Here is a 16,875-nt window from a genome sequence, read left to right as displayed (position 1 = left end):
CACAGGTTCGCGTTTAAAGTCTGATCATTTCGACGGAGGTGAATCAATCAAAGTTAACTTTAGCTGGAAGTAACATTATTCAAGAACCGCTATAACGCCAAAACAATCTGTTACCTTAAATTATATGTTTATCTCTGTAAAGCTGCTTTGAAACAATTCATTGTTAAAAGCGCTATATAAATGAAGATGACTTGACTTGACTTGACTAAAGTACCTAATCAGCATATTATAATTATTTCTGAAGGTTCTTGTGACACTGAAGAGAAGACTGGAGTGATGGTGGCTGAAATGTCACAGCCCTCACATTAATTAATTACATTTAAATAGAAAAAAAATACAATATTCCATAATATGACTGTTTTACTATATTTTTGACCAAATAAATGCAGCCTTGGTGAGCATAAGCGACTTCTTTCAAAAAATTTGTTTTAAAAACTTTACTGACCCCAAACCTTTAAACAGAAAAAGCAGAATTTCATGTGCAATCTGCACTGTGTCTGTAGGTCCTGTGACAGGAGCCTATGGGAGCCCTTTTAGGTCTTCCTGACACTCATGAATGTATATGATGTGAATGCCTTCTGCAAACATGTACTTTCTGTGTAGCCAACATGATTCTCTATTCCCCCTCTGATTTCTTGTGCTGAGATGCACAGTATCTTCTGCAAGTGTGTGTTTGCATTAGGCATTGTGTGGACAGACAAAGAAGACAGAAATGTCTGTGAATGTTCATGCGTTTTTGACAAAAGACGAGGCAAAAGTGATGTGTTGTTCTTTTTTATTATTTGGAAAGACATTTCCCCATTTTTTGTAATTTATAAAGGTGATTTGACTGGTGAAGGATAAAAATTACATCAAGTCTTTTAATGTTGCACATTAGAAACGGCTAATGGAATAAAGTAAAACAAATATTGGTTTTAGTATCTCTTAATCAAATGCAAATAGCCAGTATTCCAGTACTGTACCGTCTAAGCAATCATAGACCGTAACGTTGATATTAAGCAACTGATAAAACCATGATTGAGACATGAAAATGATATATTGAAAGTCCACACAGCTTTGTGTGAACCTGTACAATATAACGTTCTACCTCAAGAACAGGGTACCTCAGTCTTTTCTCCCTTTTGCATATTTTGTATACCTTATAAAGCTCTCACACTTGGAGCATTTTTTTATTTTTCTAAATAAAAGAACACGAAGAAAAAAAGAATTAGCGCAAGGCACCAACATTACCTGCTTGTTCTTGTGAAAGAGGTTTCAGACCTCTGCATCAGAAACTGATCGTTGCTTTATGGACCGTTTGGCTCAAATGAACTATTGAGGTTAATACAACTCTTGGGCAACTGAACATTTAGGTTGACAGTACTTCGTTTCTTGCAGTTTATGTTTGTACTGAAATAATCGTCTTGAACGATACATGTATGTAGTGTCTAAGAATACAGCTTAATCGTAGTGTTCTTCAACCAGAATAGGCACATTTAGAAGCAAGACGGTATCTTTATGTTACTCTGTTGCAAATGGCTCTGTCGTTTTATTATGTGTGTTTTTGGACAGTGGATGTCATATCTTAACACGTCAGTTTTGAATTTGATTCTAACACCATATTTGTGTGAGGTTTAGTATAGGGATAATCTACAGTTTACTGCTGAATGTTAGTGTAATAATAATATAATAATAATAATATTAGACACGATTGAATTTGATCCTCTCAATTTGGGTTTCTGTAGTAAAATTTTGCTGTGTCAAACTGGAGGGATGTTCAGCTGTCTCAAAACCATCTCTTCTCATATCATTTACAAAGAAAACGTGTACATGAAACATAATCTTTGCCGTATAACTTCTGCAGCTGTCTTTCTTTTCATGCTCTACCATGTTCAAAATGTCTTTATAGACCACTTGTACCGTAAATACTTTTAGGTGTTGGATAAGGCTATGCTTTTAATGCTGATCTGAGATTAACTCTTATAATGACATCATGTAATGGAAATGATGCAAATAATAAAACTAATTTCAGATCGGGGCAAAAGGGGGGCATATTCCATTGGTATACTTTGGGCTCTGGCCAAGCTTGGGTGAGTTGGGGACAATAAGACTATGTGAGTGAACACTCATCAATACACTTTTATGTTTCCTGGAAGGGTCACACTACCCTCCTCATGGATTTGAGCAATAAAGAGTCTTTAAAAAAATGTTTCTTCATCTTTATATCAAGATTTTTTTGTGTCATTGATAGCTCAAAGATTCTGATTGTTAAAGCAAAACCGAGATGTTTATGCAACATTATAGCATATCAAAGTATTCTTGTCCTGCAGTTATATCAGTTATCAACAAGAATGTTTTTTTTTTTTTTTTTTTACAAATAGGTAGGCCCACATGGAATATGCATGTGTAGAATTCTGTAGAAATATTTTGAAAATTAAAAAAGTCTGGACCTGGACCAGGTTACAATGAAATATTAAGATGTTTCATATGAATGATTTTTATTGAATTCTGCTTTTGAAGAAATTCTTCAAGCAGTTATAACAGAAGTTGTACCTTTTAAGCTAGCAACAGCTTTTATTATAAAAAATAAAACCTTCACAACTCCAGTACACATTAAGACATTTATTTATTTTTCCAGCTAAAGTTGACTCAAAAAAGGACCGAAAACACTACAAAAGGTTCTGTAATGCAGTGATTAAACAAGTAGCACCTGTAGTAGACCTTTGTGAAATTGTATATTGCAATGGAAATGCTTTCTTCTTTTTTTTTATCAAATAATAATATCATATCCTCCACAGAAACAACAATCGAACTTAAAGGTTCGGTGACATGCTGATAATGAAAGATTTGTAGTGTGCGTTTTTTTAGCTATATTATGCATGCACAGATAGATGTATAACGAAATGATATAGCCAATAAAACAGTAAGCAGTGTGTACAATCCCTGAATGTACTGTGCAACTCCAGTAGATTTAGCCCATCAGGTAAAGATCAGTGCACAAGTCAATATTTGTTAAGGCATGACACTAAGTTGTAAATAAAAGTGCATCCTGCTTGTAGGGTGCTTGAGGTTAATGTATAGTAAATATTGTAAAATTAAATAAAAATAAAATAAAAAATAAGGCTTTTTAATAGCCTTAAAACACACCCTTTTAGCCTTAACCTAAAAAAGGACTCGAGTTATATACAGTACGAGTAAACCTGGAACATAACTTTTATGTCTAATACTTAAAAAAATAGATATTGTGTGTGTGTGTGTGTGTGTGTGTGTGTGTGTGTGTGTGTGTGTGTGTGTGCATGTGCATGTTATGAACCCAGTATGGGTCATATTTGTGGGTTGTGTGTTTTTCTTTCTCAAGCATAACATTCACATATAAATAAATTTAGGAGGGGAAAGTAACTAATCTTTAGTTTTCTTTTGTTAAATGTGTAAACATACTCAAAAACACATGACACTTACAGATATTTAGACTCCAGAAATAAATAAAGCCACCCACAAACATAGACGCTAAACAACACCTGACAATATAACTAAATCTTATAAAAAAAACTTAAAGCTGTCAAATTTCTATAAAATGAGGCAATGTCCAGTGGTCTGTATGTAGCAAATCAGCAATCTGAGTGTGTACTCTTTTAAGACATTAATAGTCTCTTCTTTGGCACTTTTATTTCCATTACAAATCTAATAACCCATCTCATAATCTGTCCATTTCAGTTCTACTTTCCATTGGGAACTTCATAACCCAATCCACAGGTGTAACTCCACACCAATGATTGTGTCTCCTACGGTGTCTTTCTTTTGGGTCATTTAGTCTTGCGATCATTCAAGGCATTTTGGTGTCCGTTGGGTTCCAGGCCGTCAAGTTTGAAATGGGCCTGACTGTAGCGGCGGATTAGAGCTCCAGGAAGAAGAGCCACACACGCGATCAGCAGGAGCTGCAGCAAGGTGCCCCACGAAAAGATGTCATCCAAAGACTGGATCTCAGACAAGATGGCTCCCGTACGGACACAGATGAAGTTATAAGGGATTAGACCTGGGAGGAAATTAAGCATTTAAAGATTATGAGATCAAGATCAAAGGATGTACTTTTACTTCATAATCGGTGTCTGAAGAATTATACATTATTTATAACAGTAGATACAATGTAAGCTCACCAATGAGGATGGAGAAGAAGAATATGGGGATGGGGATGTTGAGGATTGGAGAGGTGATGTTCAAGAACCAGTTAGGTGTCATGGGAAAGAACCGCAGAAAGAGCAAGAAGAAGAACAAACTGCTCCTGTTCTCTTCCACCTAATAGAAAGAAATAGAGATTCAACATGTGCTCATGTATTGTTTCAACTTCAAATTTCTATAGAGAGCTGATGAAGACATGACTATGATAATTTAGTAGGAAAGATACACGAAAAAACCTCCAAAGTCCAAAATCTTATATCTTTAATCTTAATCTTATCAATATAAAACTTCTTAAACTATATTGTATTGAGACATTTGATAGATATTTTTATCCAGTGACATACATACATTGCATTCAATGTATCTCTTACAAAAAATTTATACTTCACGATTTTATTAAGTAACATAAGTTCAAGTATATTTTCTAAGTATGCTCTATGTACCGAGTATACTAAAATCAATGTAGGCTACTAGTAGTATACTTAGTGTACTATTTCAATATTTCTTGAGTAAACTGGCTTAGTTTTTAGTTTATAAATGTATACTTTTAAGCGTACTTTAAGTATAACAGATCAAAGTCAAGTCAAATTTAAGTATACACCTAGTTTACAAAAGCTTTCTTTTTTATTGTAACCATACTGTTAACTATGCTACACTGTGATGCTGTTAGTTTGCTAGGTTGCCCACATTGTAGTTTATAAAAGTACACTTTGAAGAATACTCTCTCAGGAAACTATTAGATTAATAGTTTTTATACAAGAGGTATACCTGCAAGTTTTCAAGTGAACTGAACATCATATAACATCAATAAAATCAGTAAAATGTTTATCTGTTTCAGTGAGGGTTAATAGCACACGTGTACAAAAAAGTTCAGATTCAGTTCCAATTATGTACTATTTACTCTAAGCTATTTCAAAGGTGGCTTGTTACCATAAACGTGTTACTATACAACCCAATAGAAGCATATATGTCTAAACAAGTATTTAATAAGCTATAAAAGAGTACACACAACTCTCTCTTCTCAATGACAATGCTTGGGTAGTTCACATTTGTCCATGTTGATTAACTTCAACCGTCTTTCCCTAAACTTTAGAAGGTTGTTGGCGTGGTCTAGTTGTCTTCCTTTGTTAAGTTGAGCCCTCCACTGATCCCGATTCCATGATGCTACGGTCCAGGATTCAGGATGTATGCCAAAGTCTACAAGATCTAGTTTGAGTACATCTTTAACCACCAGTGAGACGAGTTCCCTCTTCCAGAACGCCATGGAGGATAGAGTGAGGGATGCGGGATGGTGGCATTCTGTTTACATGTCCTGCCCATCTGAGACGAATGAATTTGAGCCTTGATGATAGAGGTCCTGAATTAAAGACCTCTTAAAGAGACCCTCGTTTGTCATCTTGTCTTTCCTATGATGAACCGTAGGTTTCTGGTGTGAAAAGCACTGAGTCTACTTTCTTGTGGGCGATAGGTTGGCCAGCTTTCTGCTCCGTAGAGGAGAATGCTCACGACACAGGCTTCATAGACTCTGGCTTTAGTTCGGACAGGCAGGTGCTTATTCCGCCAAACTCGTTTAGTGAGTCTTCTGAAGGTAGAAGCTGCTTTACCAAGTCTGGAACCCAATTTGAGATCAAGCATTGCATTTTGAGTCATTGTAGAACCCAAATAGGTGAACTTCTCAACTTCTTCAAGGGGGTCTCATTGATTGTGAATGTATGAGAGTCAAGGGCCTGTGACATTGTACCAGTCTTTTACAGACTAATAATGAGTCAAAATTTGTCACATGATTCGGCAAATCGATCGTGTTCGGCAAACACAACTATCCCAAGTATACTTAGAATAGTTCTTTAAACTTTTCTTAAATATATCTCGATCAAAAGATTAAGAACAAGATTAGGCCAAATATACTTCGCCTTTTCTGTATACTTATCAGTATAAGCCAAGTTTACTATATCAAGTATACCTCTGATAAGACTGAAAGTATATGCTCATATTTTTAGTTTAGAAGTTTGCTAACAGCATAATTTGTTTTGTAAGGAATAAAATGTTTCAGTTCGTGCATTCCCTGAGAAGTGGGAAGTGGCTAAACCACCTTAGCATTGCTATTTGCTAACACTGTTTGCTACTGTTTGAGCTATATCACATGCAAAGTATAAACAAACAAAATGCAAAGTCACAAATACACTCGCTGACTATTTTTAGAACATTAATTAAAGGAAAATCCCTCTATCATGTGCTAAACAGCCAGAGATGACCCACCATTCGCTGCAGCATTGCCACCTTCTCGGGGAAGATCCTGATGATGTGGCGTTTGCCAAATGTACGGGACAGCAGGTAGCAGTTTGTGGAACCCACAGTTGTCAAAGTGCAGGCAATAAGGATTCCATGCCATGGCCCGAATAATGCCCCCGCCAGCATGTTCTAGACATGACAAGAAAGATTGTATGTATGTTTTTTAACAATAATAATAATAATAATAGGTAATAAATCTTTTAGTTCAGTCTAATGAGGTGGTTCAAGTAAGTCTACTAATAGTGTCACAGAGTTACCAACCAAAAAAGATGATCCTGGAATGGCAAAGGACTGCTTGTAGAGGTAGGCACTGCAGAAGAGAATGAACACATAGCCAGTGTGTTCTGTCTTATAGAACTGCAGCAGCTCGGCTAGTTCCCTCAACTCCTCCAGATCAGATGGGAACTTCAACCTGGAGACACTGTGGGATCAGTAAAACAATGGCACTCAACTAGTACTTAACACCTTTTTTTCCTCTTTTCATTTCTAACAGATTGGATAGGGGCCATGACCTTCCTTTTCCTATCAACCCTTATAGAAACCAGCACTAAGGAGACTGATATACAATAGGATGAAAAGGATTATAATCAATGGATTCGGGTGATACTGTGGGCTTTAGGTAGGCTATTAGGTAGGCTACGGAGCCCCTAAAAGGATATGGTGATATGAAATTTTGTCAATGCCTTTGCATTCTCAACGCAATGTTTTTGTTCCCCCGAGAAAAATTGCGAGAGCACAAACGTTTTTGTGCGCAAAGTTTCTCGGGTGAACTCAACACATTCGCGAGAGAACGCAAAAACATTTGCAAATAATTTTTCCTCCCATCTCCTATTTTTTTCCTTCACCATGTCCCTTTACGGGCTCTGTAATTGACCTTATTCAGAGCAATGCCATGACAGGTATGAAAGCGAGTTATCGTGTTTTCAATGGGATCCGCTGTAAAAAGCTGTATAAATCACTTATAATTTTAATAATCACTTAGTTTTTTGTCTACTGAAATCTCTTGGATGATATTTCATCAGCAGAGCAATCCAAAAACACATTACATAACAGTACAACACACTTAAGAGATGTATGTCTATCCCGGCTCACAGCCTCACTTTCATTCCTGATGGCGCTGCTGTGAATTAGGTCTACACAACCTCAGTAATGATCTGAAAACCTCACTGTCACCCTCTGGTGAGACTTTTTACAAGTGTCTGATTTTTGAGTGGGAACATTAGAGGGGAAAATGTAACAAAAATATTAGACGTCTTCTTTTAGGTTACATAGAAGAAATAAAGACGTAGGCCTACTGGTTGGGGACAACATGAGTACAAGTAAATGATCCATTTCTACCTTTCAAAAAGCTAAAGTTTAGTTTAATGTTTCATTGTTCCTCACACATAAAAATGTATTATGTACAACTTAAAAATATATGATTAGGATATATAATTATACCAATATGATTATTTTAATGCTTTGTAAGCATCATAATAAATTACAGTATATAAATACATTATCGAACTTCTTTAAAAAAAAAAACTGTATAGTAGAATAACAGGCTTGAGGGTTCTTGGCCTGAAAAAGGTTGAAGACTCCTGAGACTAGCCTGTCAGCAAGATAAGACAGAAAGACTGAAATATGATACACCAACTGGAAATAGCCTCTCAGCTGTGGAAATGTGCTTGTGTGTGTGTACAGGGTTGGCTGTACTTGAGGACAACATGTTTTAAAAGTCTTCAAACACACCCAACATGATCATCAATAAATGTGGATGTCCCACAGACTGAAGTTCTCGTGAGGTGGTCACTGGGCTCTTGCCAGCGGATGAATCACATCTTGTGCAGTCGTGAGTAATCTAAGCTCCCTACTGCCGTCCAGGGGGTAATTTGGGCACGCAATGAGGTAGTATTCCCCACCCATGTGCCAAAGCAGGGGTTTTAATTTCACATGCGTACCCAGTAGTGACGAATATAAACATGTGATATGCTCCATACTGAGCGCAGACTCATCAGAACAACAATATGAGAGCCTTCAATGTAGGAGACAGACCAGACAATAAACAAAACACCTTCAATAACACTGCAAAAATAGAGACTGAAAGAGATTGAGAGAGATAGAGAGTTTATATTTTATAGAGTTTATAGAGCTTAAGTGATATTGTTTCTCAAGTATGTTGATTTGATTAAGAAATGTTTACATAATTGTACTAGGAAAACGAGACAAAAACACAAAAAAAGATCTGTTCAGCAAATTAAAATACAGTCTTAAAAACAGCTTATTTTTATAGCTTTAATGATGCACAAAATATCCCTTCTCTGATAACCATGGAAATTCCCCACCCAAAGACTCAAACAGCTATTTACACCACTGGGGCTTTCACGGGCTCAGCTGTCTCTGCCATCACTGCTGAACAACATGTTACAAACTTCATCTCAATCTCATCAGCGGAGATTCTCCCAGGGTACAGAAGAGTGAGCTAATCAAGAAATGAACCAAGACGTGCAGTGGGTCACAAGACACTATGCAAAGGTCACTATGTGATGATGGTGGACATACAGCAGATGCATTACTCAATATCAAACTCAGATGTCCTTTCCCGCTGTTTTTGTCATTCTAAATATCTGAATGACTTCAGAAAATGACATTAAAGTATGGGGCTTTTGAGACCTCTCTTCTCTCCTTTTATTTATAATGCACTTTATTTTAGCTAGTCATACCAAACATATATGTCACATATGAACCCTCCAGATATCTCTTTCTTTCCCTCCTTATCGGCATTGCACATCTCAGCAAATTCAGGGGATTTCAAGACACTCCAGAAGGCAGTTGTCTGATCTTATAACTGTCACATCATGCCCTCTGCCAGGCCTCAATCCTGAGATAAGACTGCTCATGTTGAGTTTCATTCAAAGCAGACAAGGTAATAGATCATTTTAGATAATAGTTTAATACAAAGTTTATTTTTCGTTTATTTTTTTGTTGTTTATTAAATTTTTATTATTATTATTTTATTTTATTATTTTTCTATCGGAGACATCCAATAGTTTTCTTAGGCACGCCAAAAGAACACCACAGACCGTGTAATCACCATGGGAAAATCTCAGAGTAAAATTGGGAGTTGGCGTTCTTTAGCGAGGACGCTCAGGCTAACGTTGCCCAGGGCTCTGGTCCCGCTGCTGCCGAGGCACAGGGGCGATCAGAGACATGGGGTTCGCAAATGGATCTATCAGCGGGGTTAGACGGGCCCAGCCTTATCTCTGCCTTCACCTGATAGATCCAGTGCCTTCGCTCAGGGTTTGGAAGCACGCACTGGGGTTCCTTCCGCCCCGATTGAGGCACAGACACTGCAACTATCTAGTTCTGAGGAACTGGACGTTGTCAGTGTCGATGCAAGAAATTCTGAGGATTCGCCACCTCAGTCTCATGCATTTGAAGAGCTGGTTGAGGTTGTGACAAGAGCGGTTGAAAGACTGAGTATTGACTGGCCAGCAGATAAACAGATAGACGAACGCTTCCTACCATCACGGTCACAACCTCAACGTCAGGGAACGTCAGTAGAACCACTTTTCCCTGATCTACACACCGAGGTGTCGAGATCGTGGGAGAAACCGGTTTCATATAGTGTATAGTGCACAAACATCCAATTATTCCTTTATATCTAACTATAAAGAGCACAGTTATGGGGAGATGCCAAAAGTGGAATAGACGTTTGCGAGCTATCTCTTCCCCGAAGCAGCATCTTCCCTAAAGGCCCGACATTACCCACTAACCCAGTCAGAACCACATCATCACTGGTGGGTAAAGCTTATTCAGCCGCTGGTCAGGCTGCAGCATGCCTTCACACAATGTCGCTGCTGCAGGCCTACCAAGCTGAATTGTTAGGAGACATGGAGGAGGGCGGGGGAATTGGCCCTGATGTAGTTTGCGAACTACGTTGAGCCACAGATTTATCTCTCAGGGCCACCAAGGAGACGGCTAAATCTGTCGGCCACTCTATGGCAGCCCTGGTGGCCACTGAGAGGCATCTGTGGCTCAATCTGAGTAATATAAAAGAAAAGGACAAGAATTTTCTTATGGATGTCGTCAAGAGGTTCTAGGCGGCAGCCAAGCAGGTGGTCGCTTTCCAGAAGTTCCTCCCCCGTCAATCTCATGTCTCTGGGGCTGCTGAGCGGGAGCAGCCCCAAACTTCAAAAGCCAGCTCTTCACACCGTGCCACCCAGAAGCAGAGCGTTGCCTCCCGTGCTCCCCCACAGAAAGGCTGGGGACAGGGAGGGCGCTCTCACCCGCAGTCTTCGAAGGGTAAGATGGATCTGAGGACCGTCATTATCTCTAAGAAGGCTGCGGGGAAGAGGTCCTGACGCCCGAGGGCTCAGGCCAATGAGGGCAGTCCCCCTAACTACTGCCAAATGTTTCTCGTTGGGTCCTGCAGACCATAGAAAAAGGGTATCAAATACAGTTCGGGTCTCGCCCCCGCCCAGGTTTATGGGGGTCCTTTCCACCGTGGTGGGCCCTGAGCGGGTTCTGGTAATGGAACAAGAAGTGGAAACCCTGTTAGAGAAAGGGGCCATAGAACATGTACCGGGTTCTACAGCCGGTATTTCATAGTTCCAAAGAAGGATAGGGGGTTGCGTCCCATTTTGGATCTTCGAGTGCTAAACAAGTCAGTCATGCAACTAGGAAATAGGATCTTTAGGAAAAGAATAATCTGCTATGCCCAGTCAGGGCGCTAGATGCCTATGTCCACAGAGCTGCCCTGTGGCGTAAATCTGAACAGTTTTTTGTATGTTTTGGGCCCCCTAGCAAAGGGTCCAGTGGCGTAACGAGTCAACACCGGGCCCTTATGCAGGATTATCAAGGCGGGCCCCCCTACAGCACGTGATGACGCAATGTCCACGAGTAGGCTACCATGAATAGGACAATAGACGCTTTCCGACCGGAGGGACTTTTGCAGTTCCTAGAACCTAACGTTCCTATAACCTTTTTCAGTACCTAGTCTAGAGCGAGGACTTTTTTAGTTCCCTTTCCCTAGGTCTACGTTGATTAGTTCAACTTATAAGTCACGCCCAGTGTCAACACATTTTATTCACTGTCTGTTGCAATTCGCCTATGTATGCTATGCTAACTCATAACATAACGCATTCAACCAGCTAATTGCTATGCTTGCTAAACTTACCCGTCGTTTTGTTTGTCTCCTGCGCTCTGCTCTTCTATCTTCTTCCATTATATTACTTAAGATCATATTACGCTGGAGCCTTCGTCTTCTTTGTTTCTCTGTACAGAACTCAAGCATAGTCTTTAAACGCCGCCGTTCGTACTCGTTATTAAGCTCCCGGCAAGGCAGAACAGGAACATTCCGATAGCCTCCTCCATGCTGGTTTGTTGTTGTTGTATGTGGCGCCGCCGCCGCCGCGCTTGTGTCACTCCCTTACCCCTCCTACCAGTTCCTATGGCCACTTGGCCAGTGCGAACGCAAACAGCAAAACCGAGTTTGGGGGAGAGTAGTTCTTAGAACTGTTTAGAAGTGGACAGTTCCTATAACTAAGTTCCTGTCACTACTAGGTCGGAAAGCGCCTAATATGATCATAGAGACACAGCATATAAGAGATGAGATGACTGACAAAATCAGGAGTAGCCTGTCGATATTGTCTGTCTCAAGTTCATCGTTTTTACTGTTTTGCACGCAATACGCATGTTCACTTACCAACCCGGGGATTCCCCAGTCCCAATTCGAAACAAATTACACCAAAATCCATCATTGGTCTTTTCATACTTGTATCTAATGATCAGTACACTATGTTATTGCCATTATTTATTCAAATAAATTTGCGATAAAGTAAAATGCGATCAGACTAAAAGTAGTAAAATGCGTTTGGGGGCCCGGCTGTCAATCAATATCTTCCAGTCACGCGCGGGCCCCTGATTGGTCCGGGCCCGTAATCAACCGCGTACCCTGCTTACCGATAGTTACGCCTGTGAAAGGGTCCCCTGCATCTAAGGAGAGAATTAGCAAGTGGGTGGTTGAGGCTATCTCCCTTGCTTATGAATCGGTTGGACAGCCTTCACCTATGGCTGTCCGTTCCCATTCTACTAGGAGTATGGTGGCCTCTAAGGCCCTTATGACAGGAGTTGCTCTCCAAGATGTTTGTGATGCGGCAGGATGGTCCTCACCGCACACATTTGTAAGGTTCTACTCTTTGAACTTGGACTCTACACCTGGGTCCCAGGTGCTCTCGAAATAGTGCTGCTCCTCTCGATTTCACATTGGACAGACACTAGTCGCTATGGTGGCGTTGGTATAGATGTTCCCTTAGCGTCAATCGACGCAGCGCGAGTTCCCTTGGGAGGTTCCCTGAAGAGGCAACGAGATGCTGAGTCACCTTGCCATATCTCCTACGTGCCTGTCAGTGACTACTTCAGACTTTTACGAAGCTCTGTTTTGGGCAGGCTTTATAGTTTCCTGGTTCATGACGTCACCCGCCTCTGACGTTCCGTCACACCATTGGAATGATTTTACATGTGCTTCAAGACGTCATCACACAAAGCGTTCCCTTAGCGTCAATCGACGCAGCGCCTCGTTCCCTCTTCAGGGAACCGAAGTTACAGTTTTCCCAGATGAGAAGTTTATCTATGTATAATCTTTTTACTCTTTTAATTCATTTTATAACTGTATAATATATCTCTTTTGATTTCTTTTATAACTGTTTTAATTGTCCTTGCTTTTATTTTGTGATTATTTTAATTCCTTTCTGTAAAGCACTTTGAATTGTCATAGTGTATGACATGTGCTATATAAATAAACTTGCCTTGCCTAATCAATTAATATAATTTATTAATAATAAATAATTTCTAATATGATAGGCTCCAGCATCCCTGATAGCCTTGGACAAGTGGTTTGGAAATTTAATGGGTGGATCATTTATTATACATTAGGTGTCAGTAAGATTTTGACAATAAACGTCGTTTTATGTTGTTAGAAAAAAGGTATATTTAAAAAAAATGCTTGAAGTTATTATTTTGAAGTAAAAAGATTAAATAAGACCTAAATTAGACCCTGTTATTTCGCTTTGAAATGTAGAAACATCACATAAAGAAGGTATATTTTTAAATATTCACTTCAATGGCATCTCTTTAAATACTATGAATGAAGACCAGTATCACCGATACCAATAGAGGTACTGGTGTAAATGGATTTTCTCAATTAGTAATTATAGCCATTCACCATTACAGTATGACCAAGAGCCATAATTTTTAACATTTAATAGGCTTTAAAAATATTTTTAAAAACTTTTCATTTATTCGAACAACATAAACCTATTATAGTAAATGTTACATTTAGCAGTGCCTTTAATATAGTACGAGTTGAATATAGACAGAATTAATTCTGTCATTAATTACTCACTCTCATGTCGTTCTAAACCCATAAGACTTTCATTCATCTTCGGAACACAAATAAAGATCTTTTTAATGAAATCTGAGAGCTTTCTGTCCCTCCATTGACAGAGCACGCAACTACCACTTTCAAGGCCCATATAGGTATTAAAAGACATCATTAAAGTAATCCATGTGACTAGTTTAATCTCAATTTTATGAAGCGAAGCGAGTGCCTTGTTTGTGCAAAAAAAACCACATAATTTACCAATTTATTTACAAAATATTAATCTCCAACGCACGTTCATGAGAGCACCACGATGCATGGGTGTTGAGTTGATGTGAGAGCAGACGTTGTTGCTGATGCACATGCAAAGAATCTTTATTTGTAAATCAGGCCCTGACTGTAGGCCTATACGCTAGCCAAAGTATGCCAGGAAAAAATGGATGCTGTGTTAATTGTTAAATATAAAAATAAAAATAAATGAATACAATTAAAAAAAATCTCAAGATTAGCGCGTTATACTGTTGCGATTTTTATACAGCCTATGTGCAATCATTGCATATCCTAGCACACACAAACAAAACTGAAAATATCTGAGACCCATTTGCATTAATAAGAACTGACCAGGGATCAGGATCTTTAGTTGCCTGCCTATAGGACATGAGAGGACAGATGAGATTTTAGAGAAGAAACAGAATTTTGTTTTGGGTTGCATGTGAACTACAGTACATGAAGTGCCTATCATCTGGGCATCTCTCACACCGGGTCCAGGGCTGCTCACACAGTATAAAGTAACGCTGATGAGGAAAGAGCACAGGGCAAACTGTAACCTCATGTTCTGGAATATCTGCCACTGCCTGAGAATAACTGCCAAACCTTCTCTCTTTCATGTCCATCTCTCTCTCAGTCACTCTAATTATCTCTTATTCTTCTTCTCTTTGAACTGAGATGAGGGTGTATTAAAATGAATAAACCAATACTTAGTCAAACAGACATATAGGAAAATAAGGAAGAATGTGAAATGAAAAAAGACAGACAGAACTAATATAAAAGAAAGAGGGAGAGAGAGAGTTACTTCACAGGTGAAAGGGGGCATCACAAACTGAACTGTACAGGGGAAGATGCTTCCCTTAAGAACTGTGTGAACATACTGCTACATTATCATACATCATCTACATTAGTGAAAAATATTTTATTGGTGGAAATAACTGGAATCATTTTACAATTTAGTAGCACAAAATTATAAAAGGGCTATATTGCTCCATTACTGGGGTGTATGCCCCTCTACCTGGGGAAAGACCCCCCAGGACAACCTTACCCTATCTTATCTGTTTTTAGTAAAATACATAAAATATTATGTAACATATAATGTGCTTTTTGACATTGTATTTGAATAATTAAATAAATGACAGAAAATGTTGAAAAGTTGCTGAATCCAATTAAAGAGATACATCTGCAAGGTTAACTTATTCTAGGTAAGCCAACAATTTTAGGGATGTCATGTGCAAGTAAGATTGAATGATTCCACTCAACATGACTATGGTTATGATTAATAAGATGTTTGAAATGTTAATAATATTATTAATCATTGCGTTAATAATATTAATATGTTAATATTAAGAAATAACACCATGCGTTTTAGTACTTAGTAAGAAATAGTTAAAAACATTCTGTCCCAATTGTGAGGGGTTACTTCTCACTCCAAAATAAAAACAATATTTTCCAATACAAATTAAATTCTCTTTTCGAAATGTGAACGATCGAGTCCGAATCATGAAATAATCGTTTAGACTGGTCTTGTGGTTCACAAAAGAGTCGTAAATGAACATGACTCGGTCATACACATTTCGAGTCTGATTCCTTTCACAACTTGTGAACCAGTTCAACCATTAATCGAAAGGATCCGACTCAAAAAATAGCAATTTATTCATCAATAATTAGGTTTAGAAGCATCATCACATCTTCGGTGTACATTGTAGGCTGTACGGTACACCTACTCAGGTGGGGGTTTTTTTACTACCAAAATCATTTAGTATTTTGACATTATTATCAGCAGATGTAAGCTATGGAAACAAATGAAGTTTTATGTAAACAAAGTTCGGGAGGAGCATGTTCAGGTAATCATCCAATCAGCGCAAGAAGAAGCCAGTATAAATAAAGCCTTCCCTTACCTCCTGTCTCATGACTAATTTCTCAGCATCCCACCACCACCCCTTCACCCCACATTCGGCTGGGTCCGCTCATAGTTACCTATGATCTCTAAGGTTATGGGGGGAGTACTCTGGGGTCGGGCCGAATTCTGAGCTCGGAGCCCTCCCCCCGGACAGCAAGCCAAATACGCATTATAATATTACATCTGATTTCATTAACATGTAAACTCGTGAAATTAAAGATGTTAACATTCAGTTGTGAGTTAAAACACAGACACAATCAATTACCCTACCATTAGACACAATAGAGAATTTAACAGAATTCATTCAGTTACAAACAATAGTAGAAGTGGGAACTGCTCACAAAATAAGGCAACCAGAGATAAGACGCAGTGAGATATATTCTACCTGCGTATTTCCTCCTCCGGCTCATCGTCATGGACAGTGTGTTCAGGTTCAGCGTCGTGAACGCGGACGGCACGAGGACCCGGCGGCAGGAACGCAGACAGCAGATACAAGTAAAAAGTCGCTGTGGCCACCAAGGCGATTAAACCCCAGATTGAGCGCATAGTCCAGGCCAGGATTTGTCTAAAGACGACTTTGCTGCACTTGCTGCTACACCTGTTAAATAGCAGGTCCGGTCAGTGGGCAGTTTATACATGTTACGTCTCCAGCCCATGGAAGTACGTGGACCTACTGTATTGCAACAATTTGCGTGAGTGAAGCCCCTCATGAGGGTGGATCTATTTGTCACATGAGACCCCCAAAAACATGAGACCATGTGATGGGAACAAAACTTTGGAAAACACCAACTCCGTATGATTTGAGCCAATTTTAAACTACATTATCTTACACATGCTATTATTAGAGGCTACCGGTGTTGTCAATATGTCATTTTATTTTCCCTTTTAAAAGGCAACTAAG

General features: G+C 39.0%; 1 protein-coding gene and 1 long non-coding RNA gene across 2 annotated transcripts; one reads left to right on the top strand and one right to left on the bottom strand.

The window, feature by feature from the left end:
- Positions 1-436: 436 nt before the first annotated feature.
- LOC130087748 (uncharacterized) lies at positions 437-2,023 on the top strand. Its single transcript, XR_008807382.1, has 2 exons — positions 437-652; positions 683-2,023. It is a non-coding gene; the product is annotated as an uncharacterized LOC130087748 (long non-coding RNA).
- Positions 2,024-3,759: 1,736 nt separating this feature from the next.
- On the bottom strand, positions 3,760-16,668 carry tmem41ab (transmembrane protein 41ab). The gene is made up of 5 exons (XM_056254329.1): positions 16,360-16,668; positions 6,706-6,856; positions 6,412-6,573; positions 4,134-4,272; positions 3,760-4,012 (listed from the first exon to the last, which is right to left on the bottom strand). The coding sequence occupies exons 1-5, from the start codon at positions 16,518-16,520 to the stop codon at positions 3,783-3,785; spliced, it is 843 nt and encodes a 280-aa protein (XP_056110304.1). The 5' UTR covers positions 16,521-16,668; the 3' UTR covers positions 3,760-3,782.
- Between the last annotated feature and the right edge of the window lie 207 nt (positions 16,669-16,875).

Source organism: Rhinichthys klamathensis, unplaced genomic scaffold (genome assembly GCF_029890125.1).
Source record: "Rhinichthys klamathensis goyatoka isolate OS25496 unplaced genomic scaffold, OSU_Roscu_1.1 h1tg000111l_1, whole genome shotgun sequence".
In the NCBI taxonomy this organism is placed as follows: domain Eukaryota; kingdom Metazoa; phylum Chordata; class Actinopteri; order Cypriniformes; family Leuciscidae; genus Rhinichthys; species Rhinichthys klamathensis.
This window is presented reverse-complemented; position numbering and strand designations above follow the sequence as displayed.